Genomic DNA, 15,350 nt, shown 5'->3' with positions numbered 1-15,350 from the left:
ATATAAGCTTTAAAAAGATTATGTTTTATTTTGTTCATTGAAGTGCTAAAAATTACTTGGGATTTGGGCAATTTTAGTGGAATTAGAGTGCAAAATGTGTAAATTGACTCAATGAATTTCCACGTAAAAACTGTAACATGCCATTTACGATTGACCCCAGTTAGCTGTTGACCTCAGTTCTGAACGTAACGTCGACGTAACATAAAGATCTAAAATGTAATTGTAAAATGGGAGAAGCATGCTGAAAGACTGAGCACACTAAATTTTCTCAAGCTTTTTTTTGTAAGTAATCATCCTTTTAAAATATTAGTATTATTGGTTGCATCTATTTAAAAATTTCTTTTTGTGGAATTTTGGGATTCTTATAAATCAACGATCGAAGTTAAAAGGAAGAAGAAGACACACGAATAGACCATTGATGATGTCTTGTCAAATTTTTAGAATTCAACCTAATGAACTTAATCGTTACTACTTGATTAAGATTAAAATTTCAAATTTTGAAAAGTGTAAATACTAAAATGATCAAAGTACGACATAGAAACTAAATTCACAACTTCCACTTAATAAAGAGAGTAATAATTGACAATTTGAATATGAAAGATAGTTGTTTACCCAACCTGCTAGGAAAGTTTACAAAAATTGGTGAATGTAGCTACAAAGTCCTCTATTATAATAGGGTTGGATCAAATTAGTTCCTTTACTATGAAATGGATTAATTTAGTTATGTACTATTAAAAAGAATCAAATAGGGCAAAATTGGAATAGAGCTAGCATTTCTTGTTTAAAAATGACATGAAAATTATTTCTTTAATTTATAGTTCAACTATAAACAAATTATTTCATCTACGAATAATAAAATGCTTTCAATGTACAATGTTGATAAATAGTAAATGACATTTTTAAGCAATAAATATTAATTCGGTTGAAATTGGACTTTGTTTGATTCTTTTAAATAATATAAAGACTAAATTGATCTATTTAATAATGAAAGGACTAATTTGATCTAGTCCCATAATAAAAGGGACCTGCTACGTACATTCAAAAAAATTATTTTTAACTATATTTTTCATCTATATAGATGAATATGCATGTGAATAACTATGAGATAACTAACCAATAGGTGTTTGGTGCAATGGTAAATTACATTTTTAGGGGAAAGACTTGAGTTCAAACTTTAAAGACGACGTTGTTGGAAAAGGTAATTACAAACCCAAAAAGGATTAATCTCTTAGACCAATGGAAATGAAAGATACCTTAATTCAAAGAATTACGAGTTAACTTTATTTATTCGTTGTTCAATACAATTATTAATCTATTACATGTATAAAAAGGACAAACATTTTTACACTGTAGATTTTCTATTGGAACATATTTTTAATATTTATAATGTTCTAATAGTTATAATTTAAAAATTATAAGTGATCCAAAAAATTTTATGTCACTTGGTTCTTAACCAAGAGTTATCACTCATAATGCTGAGCTATGTCTCTTGTTATCAAAAGTTATGTCATTTAATTAATAACAAATTGTCATAATTATTCAAGTTGATATCCATTGAAAAATTATGTTTATTACTAAATATGTGACTATCCATTTGGGTAGTTATGTCGCTATGAAGAGACACAATACCTCCTATAAATTAGAGTGAAATTTCATTTGTATGATACACTAGAAAATACATCCAAAAATTTTTTTCTATTCTCCCACCATCTTTTATATTCCTAAATTGTTCTACAAAGAACTACTACATAAATTATTTATAGAAATTGATATCATTATTATGCTCTGCTCAGTGCTCAATGGATTATTTCAATCAATGGACTATTAAAAATTCCATTCATTTGTACTATAAAAAACTAGCGTGATTGACAGAATAACCAGAAAGTGACACTTGACACGTGACACACTGCGTACCTCATGCTAATATATAGAGACTAATTTTTAACAGCAGAAATGGATGAAATTTTTAACATAATGACCAATTTGCTCTTTGATCTAATTTAATCTAACTTACAATGACTAACTCACCTATTTTTTAGGTAAAATGCAATCTGACTCCTAATATAGCAGTCACTATAATACTTTTACATTACGGTGAGATTTAAAATTTAAAGTTATAAATATAATCTTTTAAAAAATTATTGCATGAATATATCAAAAAAAAACTTTTGAATGAATTAATTAAAATAACATGTAAAAAAAAATCTCTTAGTTTCTTTTCTCTTGGTTAAACATAGTCTAAGCACAAAAATAAGAGTCAACTTTGAAATGTAATGAAATGGTTGCAAGCTCCCATAGACAACCCATGACATTCTCCCTCACTTGTTCTAACAATGCCCTCGTCACGTCCTTCTCATGAAATTGGTCTATCTTTCCTTGAAACTGCCATAATGCATCGGCAGGTTTCTAACTTGCTTCGCTGTCGGGAAGTCCTTTCCATCGAACTAAGTATGCATGCCATGGCCGATGGTCCTTTCATCTAATCACACGATATACCTCAATGTTTTCAACTTCACGATCATAAGAGACTTTTACCCCCATTGGTGCTCGTTCGGGCTTGCCTCTATTCGGGTCCTCTTGATCCTCGTGGAATGGCTTAAGCATGCTTACATGAAACACTGGGTGGACTTCGAGCTTTGCTGGTAACTCAAGCTTGTAGGCCACCTTGCCTACTCTGTTCACAAATCTAAACGGCCCCTCATACCTTCACACAAGCCCCTTGTGCAAACCCGTATATCTCAAAATCAAGTATAGTTTGGCAAAGACTGAGTCACCCACTTGAAATTACACATCCCTTCAGTTCTGATCGGCTCACTGCTTGTTGCGCTTACTTGCCTTGTGTAAACAAGCTCTAGCCAAGTCATTATTCTCTTGCCAAACCTTCACAAATCGATAAGCTATCGGATTTGGTCCTGTATAACAGATCACAATAGGGCTGAGTGTGAGTGGCTGTTGGCCCGTCACTATCTCGAACGGACTTTGATTCGTGGCGCCACTTCGCTGCAAGTTGTATGAAAATTGGGCCATATCCAGCAACTTTGGCCAATCCTTTTTGTGTGGCACTCACATAGTGCCGAAGATATATTTCTAACAATGCATTCACTCGTTCAGTTTTCCCATCTATTTGCAGATGCATGCTCATGGAAAAGTTCAAGCCTGAGCCCATTGACTTGAACAACTCCGTCCAGAACCAGCCCATGAATCACCCATCTCGATCACTAATAATAGACAGTGGCACTCCCCAATATTTCACCATGTGTCTAATGAATAAACGAACTGCCTCATCAGTAGAGCACTCTTTGAGAAAACCTATCCGCCACAACAAGAATACTTGTAAACCTATCAAAATTAGGCAAGCCAATAATAAAATCATGGATACACTCTCCCATGGTCTTTTCGAAATGGGCAAGGGTTGTAGCAAATCGGCTAGAGCCTTTAACTCGACTTTGCATTATTGGCATACTAGACAAATTTTCACATGTCTCCACATCATCACCCATGTAAGGTCAATAGTAACGATCCTCCAAAAAGGCCAATGTACGGTGTATCCCTGGATGGCCCGCCCATCTCAAGTCATGACACTCTTTCAATACTTTCTTACGCAATTTCCCATAATGGGGCACATAGAGACGGTGCCCATGACTGTATAGTAGCTCCCTATCAAGCCAAAATCTTCTCGTTTTTCCCTTCTTGGCAAGCTCAATCAAATTTTTGGTTATGGGATCATAGGCCAATCCCTCTCGAATGCGTTCCAATAAGGAACCATCGGGTTGGCTGATTGCTGCAAACTCTATCTTTCGACTAAATACATCAGCCACAATGTTGGCACTCCGTAACTTATACTCCATTTTGAAATCAAACTCAGCTAGAAAAACCTGCCAACGAGCCTGTTTGGGAGACACATTCTTCTGAGTTAGAAAATAACTATTGGCAACATTATCGGTAAGGACCACGAACCTGGAACCCAGTAAATAATGTCTCTATGTGCGCAAGAAGTGCACCACAGCGGTCATCTCATTTTCTTGGATCGTGTACCTCTGCTCCGTCTCATTAAGCTTTCGACTCTCGAAAGTAATTAGATATCCATCTTGCATCGGTACTCCCCTAATGGCATAATCTGATGCATATGTGCGTACCTCATAAGGCTTCGAATAATCCGACAAAGTAAATACGGGCTTCCTCGTCATCGCTTGCTTCAAATGATTAAAGGCACTCTCATATTACAGATTCTAATCTCATACCTTTCACTTTTTCAACATGTCCATTAAGGGTGTAGTAATTCTAGAGTAGCATTCGATAAAGCGTTGATAGTAATTCACCAACCTAAGAAAAGCTCTCAACTCCGTCATCTTGGTTGTAGGCTCCCACTCAACAATAGCCTAAATCTTGCTTTCATCCATTTGGATCTTGCCACCTCCCACAACGTGGCCTAGAAATGACACTTCTTGTTGGGCAAACGAGCACTTCTCCTCTTTGACGAGCAGCTCATTTTCCCTCAAAGTTTGGAACACCTCCCTTAAGTGTCTCACATGCTATTCGGGAGACTTACTATACACCATAATATCATCAAGGTAAACAACCACGAAACAATCAAGGAAAGGTTGAAGTACCTTATTCATTAGGGTGCAGAATGTAGTTGGGCCATTTGTGAGTCCAAAGGGCATCAAAAGAAATTTATACGAGCCATACCACGTCACACAAGCTGTCTTTGGTTCATTCCCCTCGACTATCCGAACTTGATGGTACCCCGATCTCAAATCCAACTTGGTAAACCATCTCGTACTACCAAGTTGATCCAACAGATCTGTAATAAGAGGAATAAGGTACATGTTCTTCATAGTGATCTTTTTTAAAGCCCGATAATCGATGCAAATTCTCAATGACCCATCATGTTTCTTTTGAAACAACATTGGCGTACCATATGGAAATTTAGATGGCCTAATCAATCTCGCATCTAAAAGCTCATTCAATTGTTTCCGTAACTCTTCTAATTCTGGCAGAGACATACGATAAGGTGCCCTTACTGGCGACACCATGTTAGACACTAACTTGATCTTGTGGTCCACCTCCCTCTTGAATGGCAAACTTTTAGGCAACTGAGCGAGCATCACATCCCACTTCTTTCGGGATCTCACCAACGGACTTGACAGTTTTTTAAATCTTCAAGGTGGCTAAATAAGAGACTTCCTCTCTACGTACTCCTTTAGCAAATTGAATTGTTGATAATGTTTTTCCCTCCAAGCTTCTTTTCCTTATTATTCTCACCATTCATTAATGGTTCGAATTCGAAATCACCATGTAATTACTCGAAGGAACAATAAACGCATCAACCCGATCAAGGAAACTTAATCCAACCACAAAATCATAGTCATTAACTGGTATTACCTTAATAGATACTTTACTGGTCCAATTGCCAAGTTGGAGATCCACTCTCTTTGCAACCCCCTTGATTGGAACACTTTCTGAGTTCACCGTTTTGACCCGACCTGACTCATTCTCGGTCTTAAGGCCAAGTTTACAAGCAGCCTCTTCAAACATGAACAAATCAGACGCACCTATGTTGACAAGCGCATTCAACTTTCTGTCAGCCACAATGATGTGTACAAACATTAGCCCATGACTCGTCTTGTCTTAGAACCCCCTAGTATCGAACCAAAATTGTTAATCTCCACATCTGACTCCACTTTTGCTTCCATAGTCGAAAGTGTGGCCTTCTTTGGATAGTCTTTGATCATATGTGGTCCATCACAATGGAAGCAACTTATAGGCCCACTTTTCTTTTTGTCCCAAGGCTTCCTACCATTGCCGTTTCTAGTGGCTCTTTCTTTGTCTCCCTCACTATTACCCTTTAGATTGAATTTGGGATTAAAAGACTCAGGCTTGTCTTCTTTCCCACCAAATTTGACAAACGGTTCTGCTACAAACATGGCCTTGGTAAGCTCTTGGACTCCTCGGCATTGCAACTCTTACTTTGCCCATAGTTTTAACCCATCCATGAAGGAAAAGAGTGCCTCTTTCTCACCCGTAACTGAGATTTGAAGCATGAGTTTGGTAAACTCCTACATATACTCTCTTACAGTGCCTTGTTGTGCAAGTCGATACAACATTGCCCGAGTCTCATCATCGGCATACTCTAGATAAAAATGTGTTTTGAACTCACATTAAAACCCCCAAGTCCCAATTTCGGTCTCATCACGTCTCATATCGATGGACCTATGATGCCACAATAACAAAGAAACGTCAGTAAGATACATAGCAGCAATAATTACTTCAGTGGCATCATTCGTGATGCCATTGGCACAAAAGTATTGCTTCCCCACAGAAAATTATCCACATATCTTGCGGACCTTGTTCCTTTGAACTCCTTGGGCCTGGGAACATCCACACTGGGCTTAGGTGCGACAACAGCTAACCCTCTATTGCCCAAAGCAGCCTTGTAGACTGTGAGTTCACCCTTGAGCTCTGCAATCTCATCTTTCAATGCCGTCATCATAGCCTCAATAGAATCATCCCTACCAGTCAACTTTTCAACATTATCCAACACATACACTTTGAGCTGCTCCTGCATAGACTGCAAATCATCGACATCATCAATCCTCTCATTGATATCTCTCACGGATTCCTCGAGAGTGACAACTCGATCCTCCAAAGCCAATAGTATGTCCCTCGAACGACTAGCTTTCCTAACCCTCTCACGAGTCTCCATTCCCTCAACATTCTCGGCAACTTCTTTCGACATCTTTCAACGGTGCCTTCAAATGCTAGCTTGGATACCAACTATCACGAACTTAGATTTTTCCCACGAGATCTGTGCAGCCTTAGGTAATTCCTTCGCTCAAAAACGCCTAACTCAGCCTAACTCACAACAATTGAGGATTCAACAGAATTCCTCTAAGGCACGCACGAAGAACAGCAGAAGAACGAAAAAAGAACAAACTCAAAAGATGAACAAAAGCCATATACGAATGAGGTAAAACAAATTTTATTTTTACCAAATATTACGTCATTATTTGCTTCTTAATTAAAATGAGGTAAAATTATATTTGCTTATTTTAAAAAATACGACTGTAAATTAAACTAATATTTACTTTATTTTATTTATTAAAATTTAATTCTAAAAATAAGACTCACTTTAAATATAACTAAAATATATATTCTAAGACTTAAAAACTAACCTAAATCTAAATATTATATTATATTATATTATATTATATTATATTCTATGTCATGCATGCATGCACGTTCAAAGTTTTTATACGTGCTAATTTCAGTACAATTTGTTCGTGCTGTTTACGAAGGCATGAGAAGAGAAGCAATCAATTTGAAGATCAAATCAATTGGTCAAAATTTTCGTATTAATGTCTATATTATCCATAAATTAGGGATTTAATTTATATATTTTAATTTACCCAATTTTAGTTCCTATTAAGGTTGTAATCAAATGAGTTGGCCCGAATAATATATTAAGCTCGATACTCAACTCGAGTTTGAATGAATATCTATTTCTAAGCTCGAGCTCGGCTTAAGATATAATCAAGCTTCTTAAGCTCGAGCTCAATTAAGCTTGTTTATCAATTTTTGTACTTGAACTTCAGCTCGACTTGATAATTAAGTTTAGGGTATATATATATAGTAAGGGTAATTACGTAATTTAATCATATAAAATATGAAAAGCTTAATAAGGCTCAGGAGCTATTCGGGTCAAGTTTTATTAAACTCAAATTTAGCTTAATCGATAGCCCAAGCTCGATTCGATAATTATTGCATCGAGTTCAAATTTTTTTCAAGTCGAATTCTAGTAGCTTGTAAACACCAATATCTCATTTACACCCCTAGTCCCTACACTTTTCAAATTTTGAAATTTCAATGCAGACTCAAACGGTAGCAATTAAATCATTAGGTAAATTTTTTTTATTATTCTCTACTATGCATAAGTTTTGGATTTAACCCCTAATCTCCAATTTGATTATTTTTAGCCCTGTACTCTTCGAAATTTGAAACTTTAGTCTCCAGTCTCCACTCAAACAGTAGACATTAAATCTATTAACTAATATGACATGACTTTGTTGTGAATTTTATGTGAAAATAGCAAGCTAAGATGACATTGCATATGTGACAATATGTTTGTTGTATAAGATTTTTGAAACACTATAATTTAACTTAATGAATTTAACAACTATTGTTTGGTCAGGATTAGAATTTCAAATTTTGAAACTTGCAAATACTAAAATGATTAATTACAACATAGGGACTAAATAGAGAGACTAATAATTGAGTTTGGCCAAATCGATTTGAATATGAAAGATAGTTGTTTACCCAACCTGCTAGGAAAGTTTATAAAAAAATGGTGACTGTAGCTACAAAGTAATTTATTATAGAAATTGGATCAAATTAGTCCCTTTACTATAAAATGGATTAGTTTAATTGTGTATTATTAAAAATAAATAAATAGGACCAAATTGGAATAGAGGTAACATTTACTGTTTAAAAATGACATGAAAATTATTTCTTTCATTTATAGTTCAACTCCAAAGAAATAGTTTAACTCAATTATGCTCACATTCCTGTTTTGGTCACCCAACGTTTAAAATTTTCAATTTAAGCACTAATCCGTTCCCATTTTGGCACCCCTCGTTAAATTGAAAACGGAAAAACATTTTTCTAACTTGTATAATACACATTCAGTCTTCAATGCTTACATATTCCATCAATTTGATCTTAATTCTAAATAATTCAATAAATTCAACCCTTCACGTTTACAAATTCTATCAATTTGATCCTAATTCTATGTACCTTGAAGGAAATAAATTTATAAATGTGAAGGATTAAATTTATTAAATTATTTAAAATTGGGATCAAATTGATAGAATATGTACGTATTGAGGACTAAATGTATTATTTATCATTTAGAAAATTTAACGATCTCCGAAAACAAGAACAAATTCATATGTTAGTGCCTAAATTGAAATTTTTAAAATTGGGTGACCAAAACAGAAAGCGAGAAATATCTTAATAATCATGATAGATTTTAATTTCATAATTAATAAAGTGTATTAATATTATTACTACATTTAAAAAATTAAGCTTTTAAATAAATTATTATTTAATAAATTTTAATTTTATATTAATTAATTAAAATTTATTTAAAAATTTAGAAACCCCAGCTAGCGTACGGGGGACCTAATGCTAGTAATTTATTAAAATTTTCATACACGATTATATAGGAAGGGAATTAAAGAAAATGAATAACGTATTAAAATAAAAATTGTAACACAGTTGGAGATGCGGGGTATCGATCCCCGTACCTCTCGCATGCTAAGCGAGCGCTCTACCATCTGAGCTACATCCCCCTTGTTGACATATAGAAATTAAGGGATTTTAGATCATTATATCAAGTTAAGACGACATGTCGTATAACAACATCACTCGACTCATTCTTTTATAATATCGCTTTAAATTCTTTTTTCGAGTATCAATTTTTGTAACTAGCTTCAATGTCTCATCTGTGTTTCATAATAATTTACATTACATCACATATAGAATAACAACTATCAAGTTTCAAGTTTTGATATCCCTTGGAACTTTGAGATTATTCCCTCTCCCTCTCCTTTTCGGCAATGGATACCTTTGTATTTCCCATACCTAGAAACTTATAAACATGTTAACAAGAGAAAAGGAAATCATGGTTCTTTAATGAATTGATTTACTATACTGTTTCATTATTTATGGCTTCAAAAGTAGTTGAGAGAGCTTAAATTGAAGCAACAAACAAATCAAGGCATGAAGCATATACCATGTGAAATGGCAGTCCATTCACAAACACATAGAGATACAAACCACCAGTTTTCCAACTCTTCGCACTTTTTAACATTGATCAAAAGGGCCTTTCGAACAATCTTTCAACTAGGAATTTTCTCCCCACAATCCTAGTACAATAATTCTCGGATTAAAAACAATGCATTAAGAGCATGTTAAAATCTCTGTAAGATTCGAACGGTAAGCAAAAAAAAAAAATTCAAATCACTAAATAAAGTACAACATGCTGAATGATAGAATTCATGTGTGTTAAACAGGAACAGCAGGCCTGAGGGAGATGAGTGCTTTCTTAATTCTCTCAAAAGAAGCTTGTAAGGTAGTGAGGGATGCTGCATATGATATCCGAATGCAGCTATCGTCCCCGAATGCATCTCCAGGGACTAGTGCAACCTGTCAATCATTACAACCACTCTTTGATGTTTGATCATCTTTAATATTAAAAACAATATTCAGCCACTCCCTATAATATTGACAAAACCAGGCGTAGCAATTTTTAATTAATTTAAAAAGAAGTGCCCTGAAACAGTATTCAATGAAGCATACCTGACCCTTGTCCAGGAGGTATCGACAGAGTGATTCTGAATTTTCAATTTTACCAAAACCTTCAACTTCTATTCCGTAATAAGAACTGAAATCAATGAATAGATAGAAAGCTCCCTGCAAACCAGAAGTAGTGCAAGTAAGAAGCATGTTAGTTGAACTTGAAGAGCTAAAACATTGAAGCATTGAAGAAAATGGGAAGCACATAAACGACTTGTTTTGGGGGGGTTAATAAGTAGGGTTTGCCCAATAAGAGATTTTGCGTCAATTAGCTTACCTGAGGTTCAGATATCTTAACACCTTCCAATTCTCCAAAGCTTTTAACCAAGAAATCTCGACGTTCCCTGAAGGCTTTCACCATGGTGGAAACTACTTCCCCACCAGCATAACCCAAGCCTAATGCAGCAACTCCTGCTTTTTGTGCTATACTACTAGCTCCTGAAGTCGACTGAAAAACATAAACCAAATTATGGTTTTGTTTTCAACATATCGATTAAAGTACTGAAATTACACAAACTAATACAATAATGCTTTGATATGCATAACATACATAAGTACACTAATAGATATATCAACCTATTGGCACTAATTGACATATTGGTTTTCCATTGCCTTATACTGCATGAGATCAGTAATCTGAACTGTTCTTAATATATCAATTTCAATTGGTTGGACATATACAGATGTTTAGATGTGCCTATCTAGCACAGTCAACTCAAGCTTACTCAGCATCATCATTCTTCCCTTAACACTTGCAAACCAGGATAAGCAAAACGTGGTCATTATGTTAGTTAATAAGTTCTGATTTTCTCCAAAGACAGGCAACTTTAGCCTTTCAAGCACAGTCCAATAATCTTATTCCCAAGACATGTCGAACCCAACCTCACATTCTAATTTGGCTCAAATGTTATCTTCATTCGTTGTCTTAGGGCTCAAAATTTTATGTCAAAACATGAAAATACTTTGCTAACATTTGGTCAACAGATGGTTCAGTATTTTATTGACTTCAACGATCACAATAACATGCAAGCTCAGCTGATGGCAGCATCAACCCTCAAGCAAAATACAATGCCTCTAACTTGTCAAGTATGAGTAAACATAAGCCCCAATAAAATAACATTAATGCAAGCACATTCAGATAATTGACCAGTATAAGTCAGAGATAAGTAGTGGCTGCATCTGCAGTCCCCAATATACCACACAGCCAATCCAAGAAAAAGTGCCAAAATTCTGGTCATTTTCTATATCAGACATTCAGACTGGAAACAAAATCCACTTGATCTCCAATAAAGTTCTTCCCAGTGTTTATTACAGGCAAAGGCAATTGCATTACTGCACTAATGCACGAAGGATGTAGTTTGCTCTGTCAAAAATAAAAATGATGAGTATGATGCAACCTACCTGACTCTGAATTTTATTACATGCTGCAATAAAGTTCTTAGGTCCAGCAATATATCCAAGTCGCCATCCAGTCATTGCAAAAGCCTACATATTTCATCTTCAAAATGTCAATCCTCAAAATGACCACTAAAGGAACTACACCAAAGCTAAGCATGGAAAATTCATCAATTAAGTAAAAGGAATACTTAACCAACATTTAAATGCAATTGAGTTACCTTGGAAAAGCCATTGACTGTTAAAGTCCGCTCCCACATGCCTGGCAATGATGCAAAGCTTGTGTGAGCTGCGGGAGCATAAATTATATGTTCGTATATTTCATCAGATAGCACCTGAATAAGCCAATTACAAAAATGCTCAGTGATTGAGTATCCACATAGCAGGTCTGAGATTTCAGGCTATTTAATAGTACCAGAAGCCTGGGATGCTTTGCTACAATTTCTGCAATTTTTTCAAGCAGTTTCTTAGGGTAAACAGATCCAGTTGGATTTGATGGGGAGCATAGAATCAACAATCTTGATTTTTCAGTGATATTAGACTCAAGGAGCTCTGGGTCCAATAGAAAATTGTCAGAAATGAGTGTTGGAAGAATAACAGGTGTTGCATCAGCCAGCCTCGCCATTTCTGGGTAACTCACCCAATATGGAGCAGGAATTATAACCTGAAATAAATTAAGTGCTCATAATCAAGTCACCTCTTATTACTCTACTTGTTAGAAGCATAATTCTGAGTCCTAATTAAGGTTACTAGCAGACATACATTGGAAGAAATATCTAACACCATGAACAGGAAATAACCATTCTAGCATGCAGGCAAATATTATAATATTTACAAATTTTATATCATTTTCTTATGTATAGAGGTTATTTTAGTTCATTTGGCTTTCTATCCCCACTTTCTTGACAAAGCTAACTAATATTTGATCTATTTTATGCTGAGCATTTCAAATCCATATGGTATTTCTGATTGGCTAAATTTGTAACCCAGCAACTTTAAGTTAAATATGTACGTTGTGACTGAAACATTGATAGCATAATCAATTAAGAAATTTGGTCTATGACTAATTAATGATCAGATCATCAAAAACAACCATACATTCTTGTGAAAGAAAACTGTAAATTTAACAATGGATGAGTTTCGAAACATGAACTTCATGGGGTATTTGAATTTGATTATTCTGAAAATTACAGATGGATGCATTCAATATATGAAAAAGTAAATAAGTTATACAGTAGAAGACACCTTTGATATTCTTAGATGAGAGTAGGGTTTTCAAACTCACCTCTCAGAAACAATGGTTTTTGAATGTAACATTTTCTTACATATTGTAATTGTTAGCGCAATTATCCTAACAAATGAAATTTAAATGCTTTATTCCTATTCATGTTCCAAAACACGACTAATATCAACTGTCTTACTCAACAAATACCCAACAGTAGGACAAAAAAGATCAGGCATAGTATTTGTGTCCACGTTTTATTCTTGTTGATGGAACAATGAATCATTGGAAAGGATTATAGATACCAAGAATATTCACTCAATTCAAAGGTGACTATGTCATCACTAGAAAGTCCCCAGTTCTATGAACTTTTGTGATTTGAATATAGAAAGAAAGAAAGAAAGCAAGATAAGTAAACATGGTTCAGCATTGGGTTAAAAGAGAAATAAATCTACAATAGTAATTTCACAACTAGGTCAAAAGAGGTTGGGGAGGATTTCTTAAAGCATATTTCCAGTACATTCTATGGTAAAGATTGCCAAATAGAAAAACTTTACCTCATCCCCAGGAGAACAAACTGCAAGAACTGCTTGAAGGATACTCTGTTTAGCACCATTACTGACCACAATTTGATCAGGTGTATAAGAGATACCATTCTCCTCTTCAACAAATTAAAAGAACATACATGAAAAGAACAAGAAAAAAACATGAGAAACCATGCCTCATCCTAATCCAAAGGTAAACACGCATCAAGTTTACAGTTCTAAATCAAAAAAGCACTTGCATAACATATACACTTACCTTTTAGCTTATGACAGATTGCCGTACGAAGTTCCAAAGTACCTGCGTTAGGACTGTACCTTGTGTAACCTTCACGAATAGCATTTATCCCAGCCTTACTTTCCAGAAACAACAGAAGTACAATAAATTAAAATACTAATTACTGGAAGAAGAGACTCTAAACTAAAAGAGGTCAAAACTTAAAAAGAGAAAATAACAAGAAAGACCCAAAATGCACAAGAAAAAGAAAAGCACCTCAGCTATAATGGCTGGTGTATCAAAATCAGGCTCTCCAGCAGCCAATCGAATAACAGGGACACCAGCTTGTGCAAGAGCAGTTGCATGATCAGTTATAGCCACTGTCTTTGAAGGCTTCACAGAGTTAACTCTGGGGCTCAAAGAGATGTCAACTTTCACTTGGTCAGAGCTGCTACTCTCTGCCTTCGACATTGCATTTATTCTATATAACTGTTGACTTGAAGTCTCAACAGATCTGCCAAGAAGCACATACAACTAGACAATGAAACTCTCTAATATAACTGGTGCTCCTTCTCCCTTTGGGAGATAATACTTTTCTGTAATTTTCACACAAATTAACAAATGCTTGCACAACATGTTTAACTTTTTTTTAATCTTTAAATTGATAGATAGAATTGGTTGCAATAGTGTCACTAACGGAAGTTTCTTAATTTAAAATAGTTGTACAACTTCAATGAATCAGCTTAAGGAATGAGGCAAACTAAAAGTAAGGACACTTCTCTTTAGACTCGTAAAAGCACACTACTATACAAAATTACCCCCACAGCAATTTGTCCTTACTTATTGCCAAGATACCCTTTTAACTGCTGAAAAGATCTTCAGTCTACACAATCATCTTGTACAGAATAAATATTATATTAATTACCAGCTGCAACTCAAAACAATTGACCGATATTTGAACATATTGACGCAAAGGATTTTGACATAGCAACTGCATGTACTAAAAATCTCGAAACAAATCTAAGTAGAAATAGACATGAGATCTTCATAAATTCAAAACTAAGGCTATCTATTTCACAAAGACTTAATCTTTGTGGAAAAAGAGTAAAAATTGGAATGACAAATTCTAGTATGAAAGCTAACAAATTTAAATGACACAACTGATGACCCAGAAACAAATGTATGGTATTGCTCCAATGAACTGAATACACAGAAGATACGATTGGTTAAATGCAACCACAACCCAAAATTTTTCCACTACGAATCAAATAAGAAACGAGGAGCAGGAAAGAACTTACTTGAAGGAGAGATTTGAAAAAGAAGGCAAAGAAACGGAAATAGAGACCTTGGAGGCGGAATTTGATCCCAAAAATGGGGAAGCGAAGCCAACACGGGAAATGTTTGTTGAATTATGAAGAGAAATTGCCATTTGGATGAAGATTCAAGAGAAGATTCTGGTCAAGAGATGGAAGCTGTTGTTTCTCATCCAAATAAACAAAAGCGAACCCAAAGCTTAATATAAACAACAAAAAAGAAGATGCAAAGGGGTTGTTGGGGAAAATGAAGATGGAGAGAGGTTGGTGGAGAGGGGGGTTGGTAGTGGGACTAGGAAGAAAAG

The 15,350-nt window shown here is 35.0% G+C and overlaps 1 protein-coding gene and 1 non-coding gene across 2 annotated transcripts; both read right to left on the bottom strand.

The window, feature by feature from the left end:
• Nucleotides 1-9,277: 9,277 nt before the first annotated feature.
• On the bottom strand, nt 9,278-9,350 carry TRNAA-AGC (transfer RNA alanine (anticodon AGC)). The gene has a single exon. It is a non-coding gene; the product is annotated as a tRNA-Ala (tRNA).
• Nucleotides 9,351-9,843: 493 nt separating this feature from the next.
• Nucleotides 9,844-15,350, bottom strand: LOC105783269 (bifunctional aspartate aminotransferase and glutamate/aspartate-prephenate aminotransferase). The gene is made up of 10 exons (XM_012608621.2): nt 15,031-15,350; nt 14,009-14,246; nt 13,775-13,868; nt 13,531-13,634; nt 12,167-12,415; nt 11,973-12,086; nt 11,758-11,841; nt 10,634-10,804; nt 10,360-10,473; nt 9,844-10,206 (listed from the first exon to the last, which is right to left on the bottom strand). Exons 1-10 carry the CDS (start codon nt 15,159-15,161, stop codon nt 10,066-10,068), a joined length of 1,440 nt encoding a protein of 479 aa, XP_012464075.1. The 5' UTR covers nt 15,162-15,350; the 3' UTR covers nt 9,844-10,065.

This window comes from Gossypium raimondii, chromosome 13 (assembly GCF_025698545.1).
Source record: "Gossypium raimondii isolate GPD5lz chromosome 13, ASM2569854v1, whole genome shotgun sequence".
In the NCBI taxonomy this organism is placed as follows: Eukaryota; Viridiplantae; Streptophyta; class Magnoliopsida; order Malvales; family Malvaceae; genus Gossypium; species Gossypium raimondii.
This window is presented reverse-complemented; position numbering and strand designations above follow the sequence as displayed.

Bases quoted from the DNA above. Each gene is read 5' to 3' on its own strand.
- LOC105783269 (XM_012608621.2), bottom strand. From the start codon at position 15,161: ATGGCAATTTCTCTTCATAATTCAACAAACATTTCCCGTGTTGGCTTC. The intron at 12,416-13,530 runs GTAAAGTTTTTC...AATTTATTTCAG, and splicing joins TTTGTTCTCCTGGGGATGAG to GTTATAATTCCTGCTCCATA. The intron at 11,842-11,972 runs GTAACTCAATTG...TGAAATATGTAG, and splicing joins CAGTCAATGGCTTTTCCAAG to GCTTTTGCAATGACTGGATG.